This window comes from Nelusetta ayraudi, unplaced genomic scaffold (assembly GCF_046127955.1).
Source record: "Nelusetta ayraudi isolate G7.1 ecotype Tasmania unplaced genomic scaffold, CSIRO-AGI_Nayr_v1 ptg000026l, whole genome shotgun sequence".
Lineage (NCBI taxonomy): Eukaryota > Metazoa > Chordata > Actinopteri > Tetraodontiformes > Monacanthidae > Nelusetta > Nelusetta ayraudi.
Window position 1 is genome coordinate 8988392 of NW_027466076.1, and position 25373 is coordinate 9013764.

A 25373-nucleotide genomic window follows, 5' to 3' on the forward strand; every position below is an offset into this window, starting at 1 on the left:
ATCAAAATATTTTCCTTTTTGTTGAGTAACAAAACATGCACAGACGTATAATAAGCACTCATTTCTTGTTGTTTCCTATTTATCTCTTGACGTCAGCCTTGAGTGTTTTCAGTACACAGCAAAAAGAAATGAAATTAGTTGCTGTGGTGAGTACATTGTAATTCGTTTTCCTCATAATCTGTGTGTGTGTGTGTGTGTGTGTGTGTGTGTGTGTGTGTGTGTGTGTGTGTGTGTGTGTGTGTGTGTGTGTGTGTGTGTGTGTGTGTGTGTGTGTGTGTGTGTGTGTGTTTTGAGAGAGACACAGAGAGAGATTCTGTCTACATTTAGCTGCAAATCTGTTCCAGAAACCGTAACCAATGTTGGCGAGTAATCTATTACCAAGTAATCCACTACTGTAATTAAGCTACTTTTTTTTAACGGGATAATGTAACGGGATTACTGTGGCAAAATTGGGAATTATATCATAAATACTTCATCAAGTAACATTTCCATTAGAGAAGTAATCAGTAGTTGGATGGCTTTTATGGAGTAATCCCAACAACAGTGACCGTATCTAATAATTATAACACTGGAGTAGGATTGGATCCTACCTGTTGTATGACAGTATATTCAAACGTATTTAAAACCGTAATATTTACACTTTTCTTCTGCAAAGTAATTCAGATCGCGCATCTCTCCTTCAGTTACACTTGTTTCCCATCAGGAATCCCAGGAGGAATCAATCTCAATCTCAGGGATCACGGCTCGGCTGCAGTGAGGGTGGAGCGCCGCTGGGTGTCGCCTTTCCCCCTCTTTTTGCGGGGCCGACGCGAGGAGCGCCTGTCTGATGTAACGGCGAACCTGAATATAAATACCATCAGCCGCCGAGCGGAGGGACACAGCCTGAAGTACCGGACGAGCAGAGCCGCGGCCTGGGTGATGGAGGAGCGGCGGTGACTCACGGTCGCACGGGCGGGGAACGAACGCTCCCTAGGCGGTGGGAGAGCACCGGGCTGACCGCGCTGGCCAGTCTCGCGACCGGCGGAACCTGAACGCGCCGACGCTGTCACCTCATCTCCTGCACCGTCGACCACCGGGAGCGGGAACGCTCTTCCCACCGACCCGGAGATGCGGATAAACTGAAGGGCTGCAGGTGAGTCTGTGATGATGGCTGTTTTGTTTTGTTTGTTTTGTTGGGTTTTTTTTTTTTTTTTTGGTCGTGGTTCGGCCTCACAACGCGGTAACCACCACTGCTTTGGTCACGCATGTCTCATGCGCCATGCGGGGTGTTGATGGTATTCCCGTGTTTATTTTCGGCAGTGTGTTGGGGGCGGGGGGGCTGCAACAGTCAGGTGACGTCCATGATTGTTGCTTCCCCAGGTGATCAACAGCCGCCGGGCCACACAGCCACTCACACGACGAGCTGGTCCTGTTTTTTTTTTTTTAATTTACAAACAGTACATTGTCTATTAAGAATCTTAGCTTCTCTATCGCCGTGCAGTCTTTATTTTTTTCCTCCGTCCACTAGCATGTTGTTGTTTTTAAATCACTGTGCACAGCCAATCATACAGGCCCCACCACAATTTGATCAAGGTTTTGGGTTTGTCATGTGCATCTAGAGCAAAAAAAAAAAATCAAAAATACTTCACAGAGAACCTTAAATGCAACATGCAGATACTGAAAATCATAATTACCATAAAATATTTTTTTGGACAAATTTGGTCCAAAAGGATAATGTTTTGCACAAAATTTGCAATGATTTTTCTTTGTTTGTTGACTACCCAGATAAATTAGGATCATATCGATAAACTAAATTCAAATATGTTTCTATATATACATGTATATATAGAAACATATGGGAAGTAATCAAGGCCTTTTAGCTAGACTTGAGAGCTAACACTCAGGCGTTGTACTTTTAAACAGCCTTGTTCCTACTACTTAAACACCAATTTGCAACTACACACGTTAGCTAGCACTCTCATGTCAATACGCTACATTACCATGAGATTGTATGGTGAAAAGCTCTTTTTTTTTTTTTTTTTTTAAAGCTGAAATTGTGGAAGGTTTTGAGGAACACTATTCTCACACACTTCTCACATTGTATGCACGATTTGGAACACAGCGATTGTGTCTTCAGAGCGGCGAGTTTTTAGTTAAACTTGCGTAATGTGCTATGACTGCTTGTCTAGTCCGTCTCTGCCCTGTTTTCCCATAGTTTGTCTGTAGGATGGAGCAAAGGTGTTTGGTATCTGGCACAGAAGGGTTCTAGTGTAGTATCACTGGGGATACACACACACACACACACACACACACACACACACACACACACACACACGAGTGGTCACAATGGGGTTTAAAGCGTTTTGGTTGTAGGAGATGTGTGAGCGCTGGGGGGGCAGGAATTGCCGCTGCCCTCGTTCCAAACGGTCGCTATACCCTGCTGACAATGCAAGGATCTGCGCAGCTCGAGCTATTCTTGGACGCTGAAGGTGAAAACACCGAGGAGGCACCACGGTACATGTAATCCCCTCGTAGCCTTTAACTCGTTTAGACGGAAGCTGCAGTGGAAACAGAAACTTTCTAGGAAGGGCACCCAAGACCTGGAAAGAATTCATCAGCTTTCCTGACACCACGGAGCTAAAAATAAGTCGGGTTACCACAAGCAAAGAAATCTGTAAATCACTCGGCAGGCACCCGACCTCAACTGCTTCGCCACATGAAGTCGTGTTAAGGAGAGTTTGTGTGGGATAATTTATGAGCAATTTTCTTTGCTTATTTTATTTTATTTTTTTAAGTGAATGTGTTGTCATTAATAGGCTTTGGCACATATTGCCTTTTAGCTTTACGTTTACAGCTTGCTAACATGCTTCCAATGAAATTTACATGGTGGTTTTTCTCAATTCCGAGCAAAATTTGCGTTTTTAGCTACATGCATTTTTGAGAATTTGCACTAGCTAACACACAGAACGGCTAATGTTGTTTTTTTTTTTTATTTTTGGATGAATCAAAATGACATAAAAAAATAAAAATGTACTTTATTTTAGGGCATTGTGGCAAAGTAAGTTTCAACCAAACCTAAAAGACGTTCAGTTTACCGAAAGACAGACAAGCGATGTTGCAGTTCCATCCGTTTCCACCACCGCTGCGGCCAGAAAACCCTTTTTTTCTTCTCATTTTCTTTCCATCCGATTCAAAAAAAAAAATCTCTGCGCCGCGGCCTCGCCTATCGCCCGCATCAAATCAGATCCGTCTCGTAATGCACTGGTCCTGCTGCCTCCCGTGGCAGTGTATGATTTTTTTTTTTTTGGAGCGCGCCGCGGTCGCGAGTGACAGAAGATGGAGCCGCGCAGGATCTGATTATGGGGGCCAAAATGATTAGGTTTGCTTTAATGAATGCTGTTAGGAAGCGGCCACCACAGAAAGAATGAGTCATGCTATTGATTGCCCCCCCCCACCCTCACCCCCACACCCCCCCTGCCTTCCCTTTCCTGCAGTTGCTGCTTCTCACCGCCCTCCTTCCTGCCCTCCCCCTTCTCTCCTCCCTGCTTCCTCATCCATCCATCCATCCATCCATCCATCCGACTTGAAATTAATGTTGTTAGCTGCCGCCCTCCCCAGCGCCAGATCCCGCCTCCAAAGCAGCGTCAGACAGGATTCAAGAAAGGCCCCCGGCATGCGGCCGGCGTTCTGCGCTGCATACCAAATAACGGCATGGCTCGTCTGGATGAGAGAGGAGGATTGTGGGGGTGGGGGTGGGGTGGGGCGGCAGCAGCAGCAGCAGCAGCAGCAGCAGCAGCAGAGGGAGAGCTTGGGTTAGGCAGGGCAGGGGAGGGGAGGGGAGGAGAGGTGGGTCTTGTCACGAGAAGCCACGTCATAGCAGTGTGTGGAATCTATTTTTAGCAGCGTAAACAGAGGGATTCCAGCCCACTGATCATGGCTGCGCAGCGGGGGGTGGGTGGGCTGGAGCTCGCGAGCCGCGGCCGAGCCTGTGAATGAGAGACGGCGCTCTCGGAAAGAAGAAGAAGAAGTAGAAGAAGGAAAAAAAAAAAAAAAAAGGCCTCTCGGCGTCTGCCCCTCCGCCCACCGCCTTAACGGGCGACGCTCCGCAACGCAAACAGAGCACCAGGATCGCAAGTCTGACACCTTCCTCCGCCGCCTTGCAGCAGCACCAGGCTCGTATCTGTCTGCCTTATGGGATCCCCGCAGAGTGCCGTCCACACATTGAATACTACGGCTACTCTTTTGTACTGCTGGTATAACAAGTGATTCATACATTTTTTACAATCTGGTCCGTAGAATCATGGGAATAAAAAAAAGCAGTGGATGTGAATCTGAATAAGTTGCTCTCATCCAGAAATTCCAAAATTGTCGAGCAGCTGTGGCATTGCAGCCGCGAGGACTGCGGCTACTACTACTAATAATGATATGTTGTAAGTTATGTTCAGTGTTGTCATAGAATGCGTGAGACAAAAAAAATGCCACTTTCTTTGATTTTCTTCCGCATCTTTTAAATGAAAAAAAATGAAACAAAAATGCACGTTTAGAGCATTCTTAAATATAATCCAGTTTTAAGGCAAAATAAGAAAATACATTTTCACTATGATTTTACTTGGAAAGAATTAGATCACACAAGTATAGGCTACTTCAACATTCGACATTCCAGAACCAAAGCATCCATCCATACATTTCCTATACCCGCTTCCTCCCGCTGGAGCCTTTCCCAGCTGTCACGGCGGCGACGGCAGGGTGACACTCTGGACGAGTCGCCGGTTCATCGCGGGTCCAAGAAGCCAAACGTTCAATCGTTTATCGCCACTCCAATGAAATGACAGTCATTGGTATGAAATTAAAGACACGCCGGGCAATATTTAAAGGGATCTGCTGGCTGGGGAATGAACAGGAAAAATTTAAATTTGTTCTTTTTCAGTTTGTTAGCAATACATTGCTAGCTGTTCCCGAAACAGCTTGTCTGGCTGGGTTGACCGTGTTGTTACATGATGCCATCACAGCTGGTGTAAGAACAGATGAGAACAAGTGGGGACGCCAGAAAAACATATATTAACGGTTATATTATTTTAGCAACGCCTTCTTTCCATTGGTTGGCCCTTCGAGAAACGAGCTGGAGACAGAAGTGGACTCCCACGGTGGGGCTTTTGCTCCGAGTCAGAGGACGCCCTTTCAAGAACGCTTTAAATATAGATCCACACCTATATGATGTCCTCAGTTGCTCCTGAGGGAATCACGTGAGACCGAGGTTTGAGCTGTGGGGGGGGGGCTGCTGGGGGTGTGTGTGTGTGGGGGGGTTATTAGTAAGAAGTCAGCGGCGTCACGTTTGGCCCCGGGGTCACTCTGCTCGGAGCACTTACTCTAATTAACGATCCGGAGGCCTTTGTGCGGGAGCAGCGAGGCGTTGTGTTCTCATCAAATATTCAGACGCACGCACGCACCAACGCGTACTCAGGGGTATGGATGAGGCACGGCGACCCGCTGTACCAACTCCACACTTACCGGAGCGTCACTCCGGTAGTTAAAAGTCGCCTGGGTGCAGGCTCCCTCCAGGATTGGACTCAGTGATTGCCCCGTTGGCTCTTCCCTGCCGTTAGCCACGGTTACCTTCTGTCACTGGCTGATAATACATTTAAAAGTAGAATAACAACCAATTAGGTCATAATGATAATGATAATATCCTTCAATGAACGTCCTGTCCTGGTTGACGTGCCAAAATACCAGCAGAGCATTCTGGGATTTGTAGTATTAGCTCTAGCGGTGATTTTGTCCTGCGGCCCAAATTTGGCCCACAGGCCAGAGTTTGACACCTATGGTTAAGCAGATCCACCCCTATTTTTCCCCAAACATTCTAAGTGGCAGATTGTAAAAAAAAATAAAAAATGAATCACTTTTCTTACCTGCTTGGACATTGATTTTCACATCACATCCCAAATATATATGGAAGAAAGATTTATACCCGTCTGCCCATTAAGAGACAAAGTGCAAAGTTCTGGTTTGGAAAACTTGTTTTCCATCTCAAAACAAACTACACAAAACAAACAGTCGTGAGCGAGGTCTTGGGGCCCTGATGGGCGCCTGATGGGAGCCTGATACATGCCCGACACAGTGGAGGAGCGGGCCAGCTAGCCGGACCTCCGAGGCAGCTTGGAGCTGTGCCAGATCCTAATGATATTTTGCCCCAGCGGTGGATCTTTCCCACCTTTTATCTCTGGACCTTCCAATCTGTCGGCTCGATTAACGTCGGCGTCAGTCCCGCCGTCCCAACTCCCCGGCTTGTTAGCATCACGTTAGCGTCGTCTCCCTCGCTTCCGCCGCGTTGTGATGAGTGCAACTGCCGGCCGATGGTCAGGCGTCGTATTAATGTATCGTCCCCCCCCACCACCACCACCACCACATACATAAACACCCAGTCAGAGCTTGCAAAAAGGAAACGTCCGTCCGAGCTACACGGTGCTCATGCAGCAATGTCCAGGAAACTGTTTGAGCCTCCTTTGGAGAATAAATGACAGACTTTTTTTTTTCCCTCTCTTTGATTGGCAGAGAACATCGTGGAGGTTTAAAGACACAAACCTTCAGCGGTGGAGCTTGAAGTATTCACTCGCTAACACTACAAATCCCAGAATGCTCTGCTTGATCAAGACAGGAGGTTCATTGAGGGACATTATTTTTTTACCCAATTGGTTTATTGTTAGCGATGTCCGACATTGACCTTTTGCCGATATCCGACGGGCTGATATCGTCCAAACGCTTAATTCCCGATTCCGACAACAACCGCTGCCGATTCATGCAGGCAAAAAGTGCAATATTTCTTTATTTTGTCTCATGGACTGGGAATGAGGTAACGTGCACACATAGGAAACAAAAGTTCTAGACAGACTCAGTCCTTAGCTCATTGCTAAACATGAGCAAAGAAAAGCAACCCTGCACCCCCACAAGTTGACTGGAGCCCTGTTACGAAAATAATTTCCCTTGGGATAAATAAAGTATTTGTGATTCTGATTCTGATTCGGACTATTCACGAACGTTTGGCGAAACCTGGCATTATCGGAGTAAAAACCGATAACGATATGTACACAGACACTACAAAAAACGCTAACATCGGCCCGATATCACCGGCCATCCCTATTTATTGTTATTACTGCCGGAATTACTGTCGAAATTTAAATCAGAAGGATGCAAATAAAAAAAGAGGCACAAGATTTTTATTTACATTGTTTTTATTTTGATGAATTTCTTTGATTTGAAATTGGATTTTTGCACGTGTGCAACATGAGGTTAATTATTGTATAGTACTAAGCTTGCAAACAGGCAAAACCTGTTTGGGTCCGCATGAAAACCTTCACTATTGTATCTGGAGGAAGATTTCTTTTTCTTCAATAAATATCTGTCTAATGCTGGCCACGGCCACAATGTCCCGAGTTTTACATCTTCAAACGCTTCATCAACAGCTTGAGCGTTTCTTCGTCGGCGCCGTCAGAAAAGAAAACAGGTTTGAAAAGGGGAAAAAAAAAACCCCGGTCGTGCTCAGGAAGGCGGCATCACCAGCGCCGCCATCACCCCCGCTGCCTCCGTCACCGCTGCTCTCTGCCGTCACCTCTCCCCTCCCCTCCACCCCCCACCCACCTCCCTCCCCCCACCACCGAGCTAAAAATAGCCGCTCTCATCACCCAGCCCATCATGTCAGGGCCTGCGTTCGCTCTCATTTGCTGCCCACGCCCACATCTTTCCTTTTTTCGTCCCCTCTCCCCTCCCCCCCCACCCCCACCCACCCCTCTCCCCTCCCCCCCCAACCCCGGTGTTGTGATGCTTTGACAAGCCGCCGTCAGGTGATCGCAGCGGCTGCAGGGGTCGGACGCCTTCTTCTTTCTTTTTTTTTTTCCCCCCTCCCTCCTTCTCCGCCGCCGCACATCAGAGATTTCCACGCAAGTTTAACGTAAAGGTCGCTTTTGTTTTTTTTGTTTTTTTTTAGAATTTGCACCCGTGTTGTTTCCCTTTTTTTCTTTCTTTGTCGTGCTTCATCTTTTTTTTTTTTTTTTATTTTTCACAAAGTTGTTTCGTTTGAGAGGGATTTGGCGGCAGCGGGAGCACCGGAGCCTCGCGTGTAAGTGCGCGTGCGTCTGTTGTCGGAATCACGGCTTCACTCAGACTGTTTCCCTCTGTTGCAGGAAGACGGCCGGCCTGACGGCCTGTGAAGATGGACTAGAGGTGAGTGTCGTCCTCCTGCTTTAAGATTTCAAATCGCCGTTCCCCCAGCCTTTGCCTCCGTGATTACTTCCAGGATTTCTTTTGATCGGTTTGTAGAACTAAAATCTCGTTCCCCCTCCCGTTCCTCACTGCGAAAGAACACAAACGTCGTCGTCGAACTTACAGACTCAGCCGAGCGTAAGAATAACGAATCGCAGCCTTCGTAGAGGATCCCGTCTGCACTAATGCAAAACAAATGAAGTAAAATGCTGTCAGACAGACTAAATGGAACGGTGCCAGCAGCACTGACTCCTAGCAGGGGTCGGAGGAAAATGGATTCCGAGACATTGAAAGAAAAGTTCTCTGTTGGAGTGTGTTGTTGGATGAAGATCAGGAAGTGGGAAGGAGGTCAATCATCCACAAGCTGGTGATTGGTGGTCTGGATATTTTTTCCCCCCCTCTGATTGTTTGAGATTTACAGTCGGTTAGCAGAGCGATGACAAACTGCTCGTGTCAGTTGTCAGATGTGTAACATTTGCGTCTCTACTTTAATGCTTTGCGCCTGGAGATGAGAAAAAGTTCTGATAAAGCGTTTATGTTGCTTGCGCCGGGGACCCAGGCGGCTTTTAAAGGCACTTCTGAGCAGTTTAACTCATTTAACAGCTTCGGAGGCAGAAATGATATTAATACAACCGCAGGTAAGCAGATTTGAAATGCATTTGCCTCAGCATTCCAAGTGTGATCAATAGTGAATTTTAGATGAGGCTTGTGGCTTTTCTTATTTCTTAATCTTATTACACACATTCCCGTTACGCCTGGACAATCTGCTCAGGCTTCTTCTTCTTCTTCTTCTTCTTCTCCTTCTCCGGGCGTCGCGGTTGTGACATTTGGAAGCAGCGCCTGGCGACGACAGGAGTCGTGCAAATATAACCTCGGCGGTGGGCTTTTAATGACGGGCTTGCACAGAAAATCCGCTGTGAATTTCAAAGAGACCTGCTGCTGCTGCTGCTGCTGCTGCAGTCAGTCAGTCAGTCAGTCAGTCAGTCAGTCCGTCTGCACTGTGCTCTGGCAGGAATACCATCAGTTAACATGGCCAGAGCTTCAGGCAGGCAGGCAGGCAGGCAGGCAGGCAGGCAGGCAGGGACCTGCGACTGTTTGATGTGGTCCGGGGACGAGGACCTGGGGGCCGCCTTGGCGAGGAGCGAGGCGTCTTTCGCGCTGATGCTGTTAGCGCGTGTTCTGCTGATGATCTGATAAGACGTGATCTCGGCTGGCTGGCTGGCTGGCTGGCTGGCTGGCGCACGGCTGGGGTGGAGTACCTGTCAACAAGTCGCCTCGCTCGCTGCCACGCACCGTCCCTGCAGCGCGCGTGCCGATAAAGCAGATAAAAAAAGGTTGAGAGCGAGGGTGTGGTGTGGGGGGGGGGGATGCGGAGCGCTGCCTGCACCCGCAACGCTCACTCACTCGCTCTGGTCTCCCTGTTTCTTTCAGTCACGATGCATTTTTTTTTTTGTGCGTTGTCCAATCAGATTGATTAGTGATATTTTATGTGCATTCCTAGTAGTGATAATGACGATAATAATCATCATAATAATCATCAAGATGATGAGGATGAGGAAGATGATAACTGGATAAATGGTTTCCAACTGGGTTCAGCCCAGCAGTGAACCAATCCCGTCGTCCGAGGTGAAAGAGGCGGGACTTACAGCTGGAATTTTCCTTCATCAACATTTTTGTGCGTGTGTGTGTGTGTGTGTGTGCGCCAGCTCCAGCACGAACGCGCCCCCCCCCCCCCCCCCCCAAAAAAAAAATATTTTTCTGCACAACCGGCACGATCCGATTGGCCCCAATCGGACAGGACAGCCGGACGGACGGACGGACGACACCTGGCCAATCACATTCCAAATCAAATTCAAAGGCTCCTCTTCTCCCTCTCAGTTTTCCACATGTGAAATATTTTGCTATACAGATGTGAAACGCTGCGTCCTCCAGGTCTTTTTTTACGATCAGTCAGAGCGCAGACAGCCCGGCTCTTAAAGGCCGACACGTCCCTAAAGACGATGCGGGGACTCCGCAACCCCCCCTCTCCCCCCCAACCCACCCTCCACCCCCGCCCTCCCCGCTGAGCGCCGGTTCTCCACAGGTTGGATATTCTTACCCTGACACCCCCCCCCCCGAGACGTGTTGGCTGGATGTAATTAAAGGCACGTTTCTAAAGCCCAGACGTGTGAGTCACGCAGTTCAGCCCACGACTGTTGGCCCCCTCGCTCGGTGCACGTCAGGTCTCCTTCCAGGAAGCACCTCCGCGCTTTGCTTTTTATAGCCGCGTTTCATTTTTAGGCGCGCGGCGAGGCCTTTGATATCCTGCGAAAAAAAAAAATACAAAAAAAATACAAAAAACAAAACAATACAAAAAATAAACACCCACCAGGAGGACTCCGCGTCGACGCTTGAAGGCATTTCCAGAAATTTCTCCGAGAGCAAATTGACTTCAAAGCGCTCGCAGGGACCGAAACAAAGTGCCACTTCTGTCTCTTGTTGCAAACGCTCAGGTTCTTGTCAACTGAAAAGACGGTTATTTTGTGCGTGGAAACAGTGCGTAATTGGATATTTTTGAAGGGGCTGCACTTCAAATGATCTTTTTGTACAATGGAGTGCAACGGAGTGCAATGGATTGCTCAGTGTTAACCGGAGTTGTTTGGGTTTTAAATGAGAATACCTGCCAAAGTGATGTTATTAGTCAAACAGCCTCCTGCGCGTTTTGTTTTATTTGCTGATAAATAGTAATTACTGCTATTATTTGAAATAGCACGACACCGCTGTGACTCAACCACAAACCGTAATACGTTTAAGCTAGTTGGAGTGTTTAAGGAAATAGCAGAAATGGAGTATTAGCTTTGACCTGTTGATTGGGGCGGCATGCAAACTCATACACACGCACACACACACACACACACACGCGTTTTAGCCACTCAGGATCTGGATTAGTGATGTGCACGTGTCGCTATGAAAAGATGCACCATTTTGTTAATCAAAAGGGGGGTGGGGGGTTTGGGGGGGGGTAAAAAGGACCGGCGCTCGCGCCGCCCCGGCTGCCTCATTCAAATTCTGCGGACAATGCGCGATGCGAGACAAACACGCGGCGGCAAAGGCAGGACGGTCACGACAACCTGCAAATAGACGCATAATCATGGGAGCAGGTGATCCGCCGCTGGGAGCAAAGATAAAAGTGAGTCATGCGCATGATCGGCACGACCGGGCCGCGCGCGTGGAAGTGGCTGCGCCGTGCTCGGTACGCACGTCTCGGCCTTAGTCCGAATAATACCTTCACACCCGTGTCAGATTAGTTTTGATTAGATTACATCCAACTTTATTGTCATTGCACAAGTCACAGAGTACAGAGCAAACGAAACGGCAGTTAGCATCCAACCAGAGTGCTTATAGCAGTGAATAAAATACACGTACAGTATATATACAGTATACATTATATATATATATATATATATTACAAGTGAGTAATTGAACTGTTGCTATAAAGTGCAGGTGTGGCATAATGAAAAATGAAGAATATATAGTGGCATAAGTACGTACAGAATGTAACAGGTTGAAACATGTACAAATGAGATTTTCGGATTTTAGTAACGTACAGTGATTTTGATCTTTGCAGTGTGAACATGAGTGCAGGGAGGTTATTGACAGCGATGTAAGGAAGTAGTCGGGAATTAGCCGGGTAAAATGACAGTATGTACAGTAGTAGTGCCAAGTAGAGTGTCGTGTGTCAGTTGATCAGTCACCGGGAGTGAGTCAAGTTAAGGATTTGCACCGCCCACTCCTCTCGCCACTTCACCGCTCGCTATTGTTGTTGCTTTTGTTTTGAAACCTCGGCTGCAACCACTTTGGTTGTGACACCAAAAGCAACAATTTAGCACCGCTGCGTTTCTGACGTTGGCCGTAGGAGGCCGTCTTTTCGCATGTTTACGATCTGTAACGTCTCCTCAAATGAAAGTATTGCGCATGTTTCCACCCGACCTCTTTCAGCGGCTCTATTTTCTTCTCCATATCGCCTTTTGCCGACAACGTCTCCCTCGGTCTCAACGGCACCTTTGGCTGTGCAAACACGTGGTTACTAGTGCGCTAGAGCGAGGCGTGTTCTCGTGAGAGCATGCCAGACAGACAGACAGACAGCTGAGGTTACACACATACCAGGCAAACCAGGTGCGCGGTGTCAATAGCCGGGCTATTGTTCAAGTCAGTGAGTAGTTGAATTCACTTTTGAGCTCATCGAAAGGGAGGAAAAACTTAATAGGGTTTCTGTCAAGGACCTCCATGGCGGATGCAGTAGATTTCAGGAAACAAACATTTAGCTTTTAGCTAGCGGCTTTTCATCTAGAGCAAAACATGACACACACACACACAGAGGGTGTGTGATGTGTGTGTGTGTGTGTGTGTGTGTGTGTGTGTGTGTGTGTGTTTAGCTCTTTGTTCACTGGTTGGGCCGGTCATTCGTCTATGTTGATACATGCAAATTTCCTCTTGTTGGCCGGCTACTCCTCCCGACGCCGGTAAACATCAAAAAGCAGTGAACAGATGCTTTTCTGTGCAGGCGATAGCATTGCCTGCTAGATCGCTAACGTAAAATTTAAGGTGGGAAAATAGATCCTTCCTAAAAAATAAATAAATAAATAAAATTAAAAATTAAGGGGAAGTCCTGCTGCTCACGAAATGACATAGTTCATAGTGTATCTGTTATAACTTCAGATTAAAGAAATTGAGTGGACTGGAGTGGAAGTTAAGCCTTTGCTAGCCCTGGAAGCTGCTGTTGGACGTGCTTGTTTTGTGTTGATTTCATGTAGCCCCCTTCAGTGCAAAAATATTTCAGTCTCCGAAACAAATGAATTGAGAATAAGACTGAAAGTTTTCTTAATGCGTCGGGAGAACTAGAACTTGTAAAACATGCTAATACACCACCTGGGTGATTGGGGACACTAAAACAAGGCTTCAATACTGCGCGGGACGTTAATTGCGTGGGGGAACATGCAGACGTGAGGCTTCGTATTGAACTGATGTAACGGCGAGAAGAAAAAAAAAAGAGAAGCGGATCCCAGCCTCCCTTCCTGAGGTGCAATTAGTGCAGAGCGACGTCTCGACCCCTTCCAGCAGGATGGCGCTCGGCGGAGAGGCAATCAATCCGGTGGGCCGCGCCGCGCCGCGCCGCTCGCTGCATCACAACAAACCCCGCCAATCAGGCCTCGGCCTCACGCGTCCCCATGGTAACAGAGCCTCGTCGCTCTGGAGGAGGTGGAGACAGCGAGGGGAGGGGCGGGGAGGGGTGGAGGGAGAGAGGGGAGAGCTGAGGTAGATGGAGGGAGGAGAAGGAAGAGGAGGAGGAGGGGGAGCGACACAATCGATAAGCCTCTCTTATATCACGGGGCCGGATTTTTGAAAAAGCACAACCTCCTTCCCGATCAGAGGGGGTGGAGGCTCTGTGGCTGGCGGGATGGCCGGAGCTGCTGCTGCTGCTGCTGCCGCTGCCGCTGCTCTCATCGGCACCTGGATGCACCACGACCCCTGAGCCGGTTCCCAGGAGGAGGAGGAAGGGGAGGAGGAAGAGGAGGAGGAGGAGGAGCGGATCCTGCGGTGAGGCGTTTCATCCCCGACCGCCGTCCCCCACCTGCAGCGGCCGCCCGGCTCAGCTGATTGGCCGCGCGGCGGCGGAGCTGCAGGTGTCTGATGATGAGGCTTTTTTTTTCTTCTTCTTCTTTGCAAGGCAAATGTTAGCGCGACCACCACCACCACCGGCGGCGGCGGCGGTGGCGGTGGCCGATGTTTGAGCGAGCGAGCGAGCGAGCGAACCACGCCTCCCGTCCTGCGCTGCAACACGTGCGACGTGGCGGAGGCGGCGGCGGCGGTGACGTGCCGCACGATCGCACCCAGAGTTCCTCGTCTCGGGTGGAGAAGGGTGAGGAGGTGGAGGAGGTGGAGGAGGAGGAGGAGGCTGCGAAAATCCATCAAATACTCCGCAGTCTGGAGACTATTTGGTGCAAAACGTTGCCTTTTGTAGTGAAAATAAATATATATATATATCTATATAAAGATATGTATACATATATATATATATATATATATATATATATATATATATATATATATATACATATATATATATATATTTATTTTTTAATAAGACGTTGCAATCTTTGCTGCCAGCTCGTCTGAATACATTTTTTGGAGGCTCGCCTGGTTTTCGCGACGGAACGAACTCTCTATCATCGTGGGCCTGCCTGGCACAGGTGTCCGATTCATTCAGAGCACCTGTATGTTTCTACCTTAACCGGTGTGTGTGTGTGTGTGTGTGTGTGTGTGTGTGTGTGTGTGTGTGTGTGTAGTCTTTGTGAGGAGCGCAGACAAACCCCATCAGGGGATCTTGTTCGGCGCAGCGTCGCTCCTCCAAACCTCGGTCGAATCAAATCCGAAGCGTCCCGGAGCGCCGCTGTTTTCCCCAGGTGTGCAGCGGGGATCTTAAACGTTTGTCTCCTCAAACCACGTGTCTTGTTGAGTTGTTTGCGTGCGTTAGTTGAACTGCTGGAGTGAAGCGAAAGCACCTGCAGGCCGTCGTCCAACGCTTTCACTCGGACGCGTCCTTGACGTGGGTTTGCTGTCGGCAGCGATGAGGGATCATCTGCCTGGCACTGTTTCACCCGGGCTGGGAAAACCGGGACGCGTTGTCAAGTTTGTGAAATACAGCGGGTGAATTCTGAAAAGACGTCACGTGTGTTTAAAAAAAAAAAAAAAAAATACATTTGGGGAAACAAGAATGTGAGTATCTGAAATTTTTTATTTTATTGTGTCATCAATCGTACTGATTGCATTTCGATGAACTGTAATGTGAGTATTCTGTCCTTTATGTCCGTCGTTCTGTCTTTAAAATGACCTTTCGTTTCGTTACGAAGGCTCTGTTTGCAAAAAAAAACAAAACAAAAAAACCTTTACATTTAAATTTTGCAAACGTATTTTACATAAATACCCAAGAGTTGCAAATATCCCCTCTGACGGTTTTGGTAAAGAACTTTTTGAACATATACATTTAAAGGCCCAGTGAATGAGATTTAGCACCATCTAATGGTTGGGAACGCACGTTGCAGGAGGAATTTTTTAATCTTAATCCCTGCTCTCTGACGTTCCACGTGAGCTCACATTGTCCTCGGAGCAGGTTAAATATTTCTTCAACCCACAGCGGATCCACTTCTAGGTTTGTGAAGAGAAAAACACGATTAAATCCATGGGGTTTTTATTTTTTTTCAACTGATTTTAGGCCTTCGCCCTATGACAGCTGGGATAGGCTCCAGCAGACCCCCGTGACCCTGAGCTCGGGACTAAGCGGGTATGGAAAATGAATGAATGAATGGATGAATGATTTTAAAAGCATAGAAGTAATCCTGCTTGTTCAGCGACGCCACTGGGAGAAACGGGCCGCAGCTCCTCTCCTCCTATTTGGCCAAATGGGATGCTGTCTGTTTGGTTTTATTTCAGTCCTGCCGCCGCCGTGCACCACAGCCAGCTGTCCTCGCGGTGCTGCGGAGGAGGCCGTTTGCTGGCTGCGAGCTCAATTAAAGGACCGATGGACAAGCAGGGACTTTAATTATGGCAGGAATCCAGCGCCGGTCTGGGCTGCACGCTGTAAACCTGTTACTAGTCCCTCCCGTGGAATCTTTTTTTTTACTAGTAGTTACTGCGAAACGTCAACCGTTTCTTTATGTGTCCTGAGAATCATTTTTGATTTTCCACGTGCGCCTCCTGGTTTTCCTTTTTTTCCCCAAAGACGCTCGTGTTGAGATTCAGTCAGGCTCTGTTTTCTTTCTCCTCTTTCAGTGATTCACGTCAGCTCCGTAATTTCATTTTTTTTTTAGTTCTTTCTTTTATTTTGTACCGTTCGGCAAGCCGCTCTGTGACTTTTCACGTTTTGCACAAGTGAGTTAGATGATCATCGGATGGTGAACTGTCAGTCAAGACGGTTATGCGTTGAACTTTTAAGGCGTGAGCTTCAGAAGTAACAGTCTTGGTCTCTCTTTACGAGCAATGAGTTCCTGTAAAAGACAACCTTGTTGTTGTTGGTTTTTTTTTTATTTTTTTTAGATTGGCTCCACGTCGCGCGCGCTGCCGACCTCATCAGCTAAATGGACTTTTTGTGAGCGGGGCCGGTTCTGGTGGCGGTTGCAGAAAGCTGATTTTTACTACGGGTTGCGGTGTGGCGCGTCTGTTCCAAATTGACCCGAAGCCCCGGAGAAAATTACTTTAGGTTTGATCCCGGAGCAATTAGGGAGAGAAAGGAGTCGTGTTCCGAAGGGGATATTGGAGCGCGTCGAGATAAAAAGCATTACGTAACATGTTGATAAAGTGCAGCTCGTTAGCCTCGGCGTAATGTGATTGAAGTGCGCGGGTTTGTCTGCCAGCGCTTTAGTGTTGCGTCGGGCGCGGCCCTCTCACTCCCGACTAAGCTCGCACGCCCTCAAACGGTGCGGTGAGACAGAACGGTGGCACCCGGAGAGCCGCCTGGGACAGGACGGACGTCACTGAGGAGTAAACCTTCTGGAAATGATAACTGGGTGATGGATGGTGAGATAGATAGATAGATAGATGGAAGCATAGATAGATGGATGGTTAGATAGATAGATAGATAGATGGATGCATAGATGGATGGATGGATGGATGGATGGATGGATGGATGGATAGATAGATAGTAGTGATGCACCAGTACTGCTTTTTTACAGACTGAGTTGAGTAAAAGTACTTGCTTTTTCAGTACTCACTGATACTGAGTACTTAATAAAGGTCATTATATATCATAGAATTACTTTTATTTATTTTTTATTTTTTTTTGCAGATGTTCTGTTTTTTGAACAACATTCCCCAGCAAGTTTTTTTTTTGCCAACGCGTTGACTGCCACAAGTATCACTGCAGTACAAAAGACAAATTTAGCAAAGATTGTCCTGCACATACATATACAACTGGTATCGGTGTCATGGTATCAGCGTGTATTTTACCGATATTGGTGCATCTAATAGATCAATAGCTACTTTATTCATCCCAGAGGAGAAATTTAAGATATTCAGTAGTACATAAACACATATCTCACACACATAAGAAGGAAACATAATCACTCACACAGACATATTCAACTGGTATCGGTGTCATGGTATCGGCATGTATTTTACCGGTACCAATATTGGTGCGTTTAATAGATCGATAGCTACTTTAAGACATTCAGTAGCTACATGCACACATATCTCTAACACACATAAGAAGGAAACGATCACTCACAAGTACGTAGGATTAGATGTAGGGAATAGAGATCAGGTGAAATGATGAGACCTTGATACATTGAATCTTTTTATGATAAGGTGCCATGGTGGAGGAGTGCCTACCAGTAAGTAATAGACAGTGCAAAAAATGTCTGTTAAAAATAAAAGGGAAGTGTAAAATATATAATTATAAAAGAGAGAGAACTAGGACTCCAACCCTCGGTGTCGGGTGATTGGACGACAGGTGTTCAGAGGCTGTTTTGGACACATGTTAATGTGAGTGTGGGCATTCAAACCTGCTGGGCTGGTGTTGTGGTGCCTTATAACTCTTACGGCAAAATGAGCTAAAAGGGCATGAATGAATGCAGCATTAGGAAAATAATTCAGTAATGGAAAAATACATCTTTACTCTCTGGTTCCCTGTTTGAATATTGATTTGAGTAGTTTCTTCAAAGTTTAAAGGAGGGAGCTTCATACTCTCTAATTCACTGGCGGCTCTGCTGCCTTCCAGCGCTACAGCAGCTCTGACTTACAACGCTCAGACGGAATTCTGTTTAAAAATCAAGGCATCGCATCAGAATGATAAGCTGAGCGATTATTCTTTAAATCCTTTTAGAAGATAAATCACCGCAACTAGGAAAGACGTGACTCTGGCATCGTTCTCTTCCAAACCGAGTTTCTTTCCCGCTCTCTCTCTCTCTCTCTCTCTCTGTCTCTCTCTCTCCCTCTCTCTCTCTCTCTGTCTCCCTCTCTCTCCCTCTCTCTCTCTCTCTGTCTCTCTCTCCCTCTCTCCCTCTCTCACTCTCTCTCACTCTCTGTCCCTCTTTCTCTCACTCTCTCTCTCTCTCTCCCCTCCACGATGTGCTGAGTCATGCCTCGCTCCGCCGCTCCTCCTGGGTTGGCCGGTCTGTGCGGCCTCTCCTTCCGTCTGTCACCGTGTCACTTTTTATCTGTCTCACGTGTGACATTCGCTGGGATCGCTTTGTCTACCTACAGCGGCCGTCTCTCTCTTCAATGTCGAGGACCTCATTTATTTATTTTCCCGCCAAAAACGCCACTTCATTTCCTTGCTCTAATTGCGTCGGAGACGCTCGGGTGCTGGAGACAAAATCGTGTGTCCGTGAGTTGAGTGCGGGATCTCATGCAGTGCAGAGTTATGAGAGGGAGCTTCCCTCAGAGGGGAGAAAGAAAAAAAAAAAATCCAGTATCAGTTTTTACAGCATCTCGTCTCTGCTGGACCCCACACCAGACCAGTTAGCTTGCGCTGTTCTCTTCCTCTCTTGGCTGCCGTGACATTTTCTCTCCATTGTCGACTTGATCTGCAACGTTTTTACCCAAATCTGTAAAAATAGAAAATAATTTCAATTCTGGAAGTAGGAAGCCAAAGAGGGAACACGTGTTTTCCTTTCAATCAAGATTTTGATTGTTTGCTGCAGTGCAACAATTGTTGCCGCCGTGTTTTTAGATGCTAGTAAACGACTGTGGGCCTTTTTAAACATTAAAAGCATCCATCTAATAATGTGTGAAATGTTTAATTTGGCCTCATAAAATGTGAGACCAAAGCAAAGTCACAGCGTTGACATCTTTAGATGCAGATAAAGGATGTGATGGATGGATGGATGGATGGATGGATGGATAGGTAGATAGATGCTTCATCTAATCATAAACAAGTGGGCAGACACGCACACACACACACACACACACACACACACACACTCACCATGACATTTACCTCCCGTGTTAAGACAGCATCAGATTTACAGCCACTCTTAATCTGTCGGAGATTAAGTAGCCTTTGTCATGTGACTCCTCAACTGTCTGCGCTATAATGTGTGGACGGTCCCTGGGCTTGGCAGCCACACACACACACACACACGTACACATACGCACACATACGCACACATACGCACACAAACCCTGTTGCCGCTGTTTGGACAGATGGGCGTCGATATCCGCCCGTGTTGATTTTTCTGGAAGCGAGCGAGTTGTCAGATTTAACGCTGCTGTGTTTACGGTCGCGGGCCGCGGCGCAGAATAATAGAAATAAAGGTTCTGCCAAGGATACGAGGAGCCGATTCAGAAGATCAATTTAGAGGAGCAAGCGCGTAAGATTTAGCAGTGTCTCATGCTAATCTTTGTTTTTCTGGTGAGCTGCTCCAACGTCTTTGTCATCCGCTGTGACGTCAGTGTAGAATCAGGAAACCTTGGGCAGATCCACCTGCTCCTGTATCTCCTCAAATCAGATGCTCCACCTGGCCTCCACCTGGCCTCCACCAAGATCAGTTTCTGTCCAAAACACACAGCGAGGTGAAAAAGCAAATAATATGGTCTATGGCATTATAGACCTGCTTCCTGAGTGACTCTGCTCTTATGTAATAAATAATAATAATAATAATAATAATAATAATAATGATAATAATAATAATAATAATAATAATAATAATAATAATAATAACAATAATAATAATAATAAATGCAAGTATTTATTATTATCAAAAGATTGTCCAAGTTAGCACAAGGACTCCTGTTTTCTGTCTTATCCAACTGACATGCATACGCCTTTAAACGTTGCCTTGGGCCTTTCATCATATAATTGCTAATTGGACTTTTCTGATGTAAAAAAATAAATAAATAAATAAAAAAGTTCCATAAGTAGCTTCACACTGCCAGAGTCTTAATGCTCGCCAGCGGGCAGCAAACGGATACCAGGACTGTCCGAAGAGCCAAACCTCTCCTCCTTCTCCTCCTCCTCAGCCTCCTCCTCCGCCTTCAGGGGATCGCACCGTACACGCGGGGGGCCGTTTTCGGGGCCCGCCAGTACTACGGTGCGGCAGGAGGGACAAACATGGGAGGACAAATAAAAGTGGAGCGTGCGTTGGCCCCGAGCGTGCGCCAACCCCCCCCCCCCTTCGCGGGAGGCGGGAGCTCTGTCGGATTTAGAGGCTGCGTCGAGCAGCAACAACTTGGCTGAATCCTTGGCGCTCGCGCACGTGTGCGTGCGCGTGTGTGTGTGTGTGTGTGTGTGTGTAGATGGAGTCGGGATTTGGGTTGCTGGGGGATTTCAGAGTTGTTGCTAGGTCAGTGGATTACCTTGTAATAGATCTGTGGGAGGGCCCGCCAAGGGGGGGGGGGGGGGGCGCGAGGGGGGGAGGGGGGTGAGAAGGCGGCTGCTTTTAATCCGTGGACAAACATGGCACCTCCTCGCCAAGGTTCATAAGAAATTCTGCCGAGGCCCCAACGAGTCCTGCTGCCTCCTTCCCGCTGAGCGTCTCCTCTTCTCTTCTGTCCTCAGGTGAGAACACGGACGACTGCCCCCCCGCTCCTCGCTGTTTGAACATGCTGCTCGGGTAGAGGGAGCCAAACACACAGACACGCACGCACGCACAGGGTCGGAGGGAGACCCGATTGACAGACAGCCATGCTGATCAAGGAGTACCGCATCCCGATGCCGATGAGCGTGGAGGAGTACCGCATCGCACAGCTCTACATGATCCAGGTGAGGAGGGCGTGGTTTCTTATTCTTTTTCTTTTTTCTTTTCTTTTTTTTGTCCTCCCGGTTTTGCGGCCGTGTGCAAAACGCAAGAAGAAAAAAAAGAAAAAGAAAAACGTGGCATTTCGTTCGCCGCGAGGGCGGCTCGCGGGGTCGGGAGTTGAAAGTGTCATCGTGTCACGAGCGGCTCGGAACGAGACCACCGCCGAGCGCGCTCAGAGGTCACCGGGACGAGGGGGCGCGGCGGGGGCGACCAGATGGCGCTCCATATGTGCGCGGATCATGTTTAATTTGATCTTTTTTTTTTTTTTTTTGTCTTTCCTTTTTTTTACGACGCACATGTTCGGACGCGAGACGCGAGTAAACACAACCCCTGCTGCAGCCTGTGGAAAACCCTGCGCTCTCATTAAAAGCCCTTTCCTCCCCTTGACCAAGGCGTGACTCTGGGTTGGGCCGGATGTCCGCAAGGGATTAAGAGAGTAAAAGAGAACCTTTATGTTATTGTGAAAAAAATTAGCCTGCGACCAAAGTCAAAGGTAACGCGCGAGGACTCTTTTTGGTGTCGTTGTTGTTTTTAATGTGGCTTGACTAATAAAGATGAATACGGCTGCAAGCAAACTAGCAATGGAAAATAAGAGCGTGGTTCCACTCGGTGCACCAGATTAATAAAAAGAGACAAATGGGATAAGTGCATGAATAAATAATTGATTTTCCTTAAAGAGATTTTTGTTATTTAGTTACGCTTCGAGTCGCTTTATTTAGATGTTTCTGCACAAAGTGCTGCCCGAAGACTGCAGTCTGCAGACCGTCTGAAGTGAATCTGCTCGGTTTTCATCGAAAACGATCGATTAGACAAAAATGTTCCGCCGCCGCTGACCGCCTTCAGGGTGCAAAAGCGTTCAAAATGAATAATTCACTGCTTTGTCCATGAAGATTTTTAAAACAAGAGTTTGACTTGGACATGACGTCATTTTGAGGGTTGCATGTTCTTCCATTAAAACTGCATTTGTGCTAATACACGTTATTTGCATTGCACGCTGCCCTTCCCTGTATTTTGTGTGTTAAATAGAAGTGGAATTGGTTAAATGGGATGGCAGCAATAGGATCTTAAACAGTATTATTACCACCGTTATGCAGAGGAGCCTGCCGACTATGAAGTAGAGCGAAGGAATTATAAAAAAAAAAAAAGACTTGCCACCGCCTTCTGCACACACACACACACACACACACACACACACACACACACACGGACGCACAGGAGGACCCCCGCCTCCTTCCCAGCGTCACAGCTGAGCGCGGGTTGCCGCGGCAACCGGTGACATCAGCCGCTGCGTGGCAGCGCCTGCCATCATTTGTTTGCGATAATGGAGACGGGGAGGCAGAAATGATGGCGCAGTCTGCGCTCGCAAGACGGCGTAATGACTGGCTCCAAATACACTTAGGCTCATCGCTCATGTGCGGCGTGGGCGGGCGGGCGGGCGGGAGGGCTGGTCAGGGGCCGCGATTAGATGGACCTCATGTATCATATGCATATACAGTATATGCTATATATATGTATAGATATACATGTATATACAGTATATATATAGAGTACATATATATATATATATATATATATATATATATAGGTGTGTACATATATATTAATATATATACACGCACACGCACACACATACACATACCATACTGTATATAATATATATATGTATGTGTGTGTGTGTGTGTGTGTGTGTGTATATATATATATATATATATAGTATATAAATGTGTGTTTCTCTCGCTCTGTCTCTGTCTCTCTTTATATATACTCTCTCTTTATATATCTCTATCTTTATATATATATATATATATATATAGAGAGAGAGAGAGAGGGAGAGAGACACATATTTATATACTATATATATATGTATATATATATATACATATATATATATATATATATATATATATAGAGAGAGAGAGAGAGGGAGAGAGACACACGCACACACATATGTGTATATATATATCTGTCTGTTGTACATAAATCTGTTTTTCAAACTATTTTTCAATGTACGAGTCCTCTGCAGTTGCCAGGTCGGAAGGCGAAATTCTGAAAAATGTCAGAAAGATGAGGCAGCGGGAAGGGAGGGGGTTCGAGTGTCGGGAGGGGGTGTGAGTGTAGGGGGTGGGTGGGTGAGGAGGTGGCGTTTCCGCCGCATGCGATAACATTTGATGCACGAGGGTTCCGCTCTCGCCGCAGTCGGAGGACGGGAGGCGGGGACGGGGACGGGGACGGGAGGCGGGGACAGGGACGGGGACGGGGACGGGGGGGGCGGCGGCAAGGTTTTCGTGGCCCCTCCAGGTTTTATGCTAACCTTGCGATGGCGGCATGAATTATTCAGGGACGGCTCGGGGTTGGCAGGGACGGACCCTCGGCAGAGCCAAGCCCCATTAGGATTCCACCGACGCGGCCCATAGGGTGTCTGCCCAGCCCGGTTACACTCCTCACATGAGTTATTTCTTCCCTCTCGAGCGAGATACAGTCGGCCCGATCCGGAGGGCTCGCTTGCACGCGCGGCGCTCGCTCCGCCGGTCTTGCCGTGTTCCTCTCCTCTGGTGACCTCGCTGCCCGCGGGCGCACTTGCAGATCTCGGTGGGCAAATGTGAAATGGTGCTCGGGGGGGGCGTCGCGGTCACGGTCACAGTCGGACTCGTTTTCTGCCCCAGAGTTTCATCCCTCAGACTGCCTCACAACCCACACGCCCCCTTCCTACGTCACTACCTGTTCTATCAAAATCATCTATGTGCAGGCTCAGAGTGCTGCCAATTCAGTGCAAATAGGTCTCGCTACCGTATTGACATAGTGTAAACCTCACCTTAACGTAACATAATGTACCATAACAGAACCTAACCCAACATAACAAAGAACAACCTACCTTAACGTAACACTACCTGGCTCAACTTTACTTAGTCTAATTTATCATAGTCTAGCTCAACTTGACTTTCCTATACCACATCTTGACTTAACTTTACACTACCAGGTTTAGCTTTACATAAATTGACTTAACTATGATGGATTTCCTTTACTTTATTTAACATTGCTTACCTTTAGTTAACTTGATGTCCCTTAATTTCCTGTCCCTCTTGCACCTTGCGTTACCCTGTGCCAAAAGTTAAGTTCAGTGTCCACCTCGCCGCTCTCTATCACCTGGACTGAGAACACAACAATAAATCATCTGACAAGCTGCGCTCCCTTGGTGGGCTGTAGCCAAGATGTGACGTATTATATGACTGAAAAATCTCCTGTTGGGTCCAAATAAAAATCCAGGAATTTCCCCCCTGTGCTTCCGAGAAGCTAAACCTGATGGAGTGCGTTGTTAAAACCAGCCTGTTTCAGAGGAATTCAGAAGAAGAAGGAGGAGGAAGAGGAGGAGAAGGAGGAGGAGAAGAAGAAGAAGAAGAAGAAGAAGAAGAACCTTTTGATTTTTACAACCACACTTTATTTACAAAAACAAATGGAAATTATGTACCTATTTTTACAGAGGTAAAAATATGAAAAGGATAAATGAATATCATAATTAAGTAAATAACTAAATACATTTTGAACAATAAACAACACAAAAAAAACACAAGCCATAAAGAAACAACCATATCTTTCTGTGTATCCCAAAAAAATAATTCATTGTTTAAACTAGCGCACAGAATGTTTTTGTGGCATCAGATTGCTGGGAAGCTCTCGAGGTCTTTCATCATTCTATAAAGGGAAAATTCCAACTGGATTCTGCAACGAAGGCTGCAGCGCCACACCATCGCTGCATCTGTACTTGAAAACCCTTCAATTTTGTCTCTCCTTGAAACGTGGATGGCGAGTTTTGCCTCCCCAACAATAACATTTAAAAGTTGCCGCATTCTTCTTCACAAGGAGAAGAAGAAGAAGAAGAAGAAGAAGAGTTGACATTATGTGAAGAAGAGAGTTGACGTTGAGTGTGTAGAACCTTCTCACCACTGGCCCCTACAGCTTTAGATTCAGCTTTAAATCCTCAGCTCCCGTTGTTGTATTAACACTTCCTAAATGTCAAAAAAAATGGGCGGGGGAAAAAAAAAAACACAAAAAAAAAGGCAGTGTGGTTCCACACTCGAGCAATAACCCGGGAGATTTGTGCCATTAAAGCAGATCCTCGGCTCCTCCTGCGTGGCAACAGACACGGAGACGGGAAGGGTAATTCAAGGCCCTTTAGCCCCTCACCTAAATTACATTACCTGCTAGATTACAGCAATTTTCCAGCTGTTTGCCTCCTCTGACCTTCATTACTGATAGCGCCTCCCCGAAGTCTTTAGGAAAGAGAGAGAGAGCTGCGTGCTCAATCGCAGCCTCTCATTCTTGACCCCGAGCACCCCCTCTCCGGCTCTTCATAATGATCGCCGTCATTTG

The 25373-nt window shown here is 47.1% G+C and overlaps 1 protein-coding gene and 1 long non-coding RNA gene across 2 annotated transcripts in view; one reads left to right on the forward strand and one right to left on the reverse strand.

Moving 5' to 3' along the window:
• Positions 1 to 25373, reverse strand: part of LOC142890545 (uncharacterized) — an 88187-nt gene that overhangs the window by 5137 nt on the left and 57677 nt on the right. The window lies entirely within an intron of this gene.
• Positions 8153 to 25373, forward strand: part of pitpnm2 (phosphatidylinositol transfer protein, membrane-associated 2) — a 38970-nt gene continuing 21749 nt past the window's right edge. The window contains exons 1-2 of the mRNA XM_076029695.1: positions 8153 to 8193; positions 20765 to 20968. Coding sequence (XP_075885810.1) covers positions 20891 to 20968 — 78 coding nt within the window. The 5' untranslated portion in view covers positions 8153 to 8193; positions 20765 to 20890. The remainder of the gene's footprint in view (positions 8194 to 20764; positions 20969 to 25373) is intronic.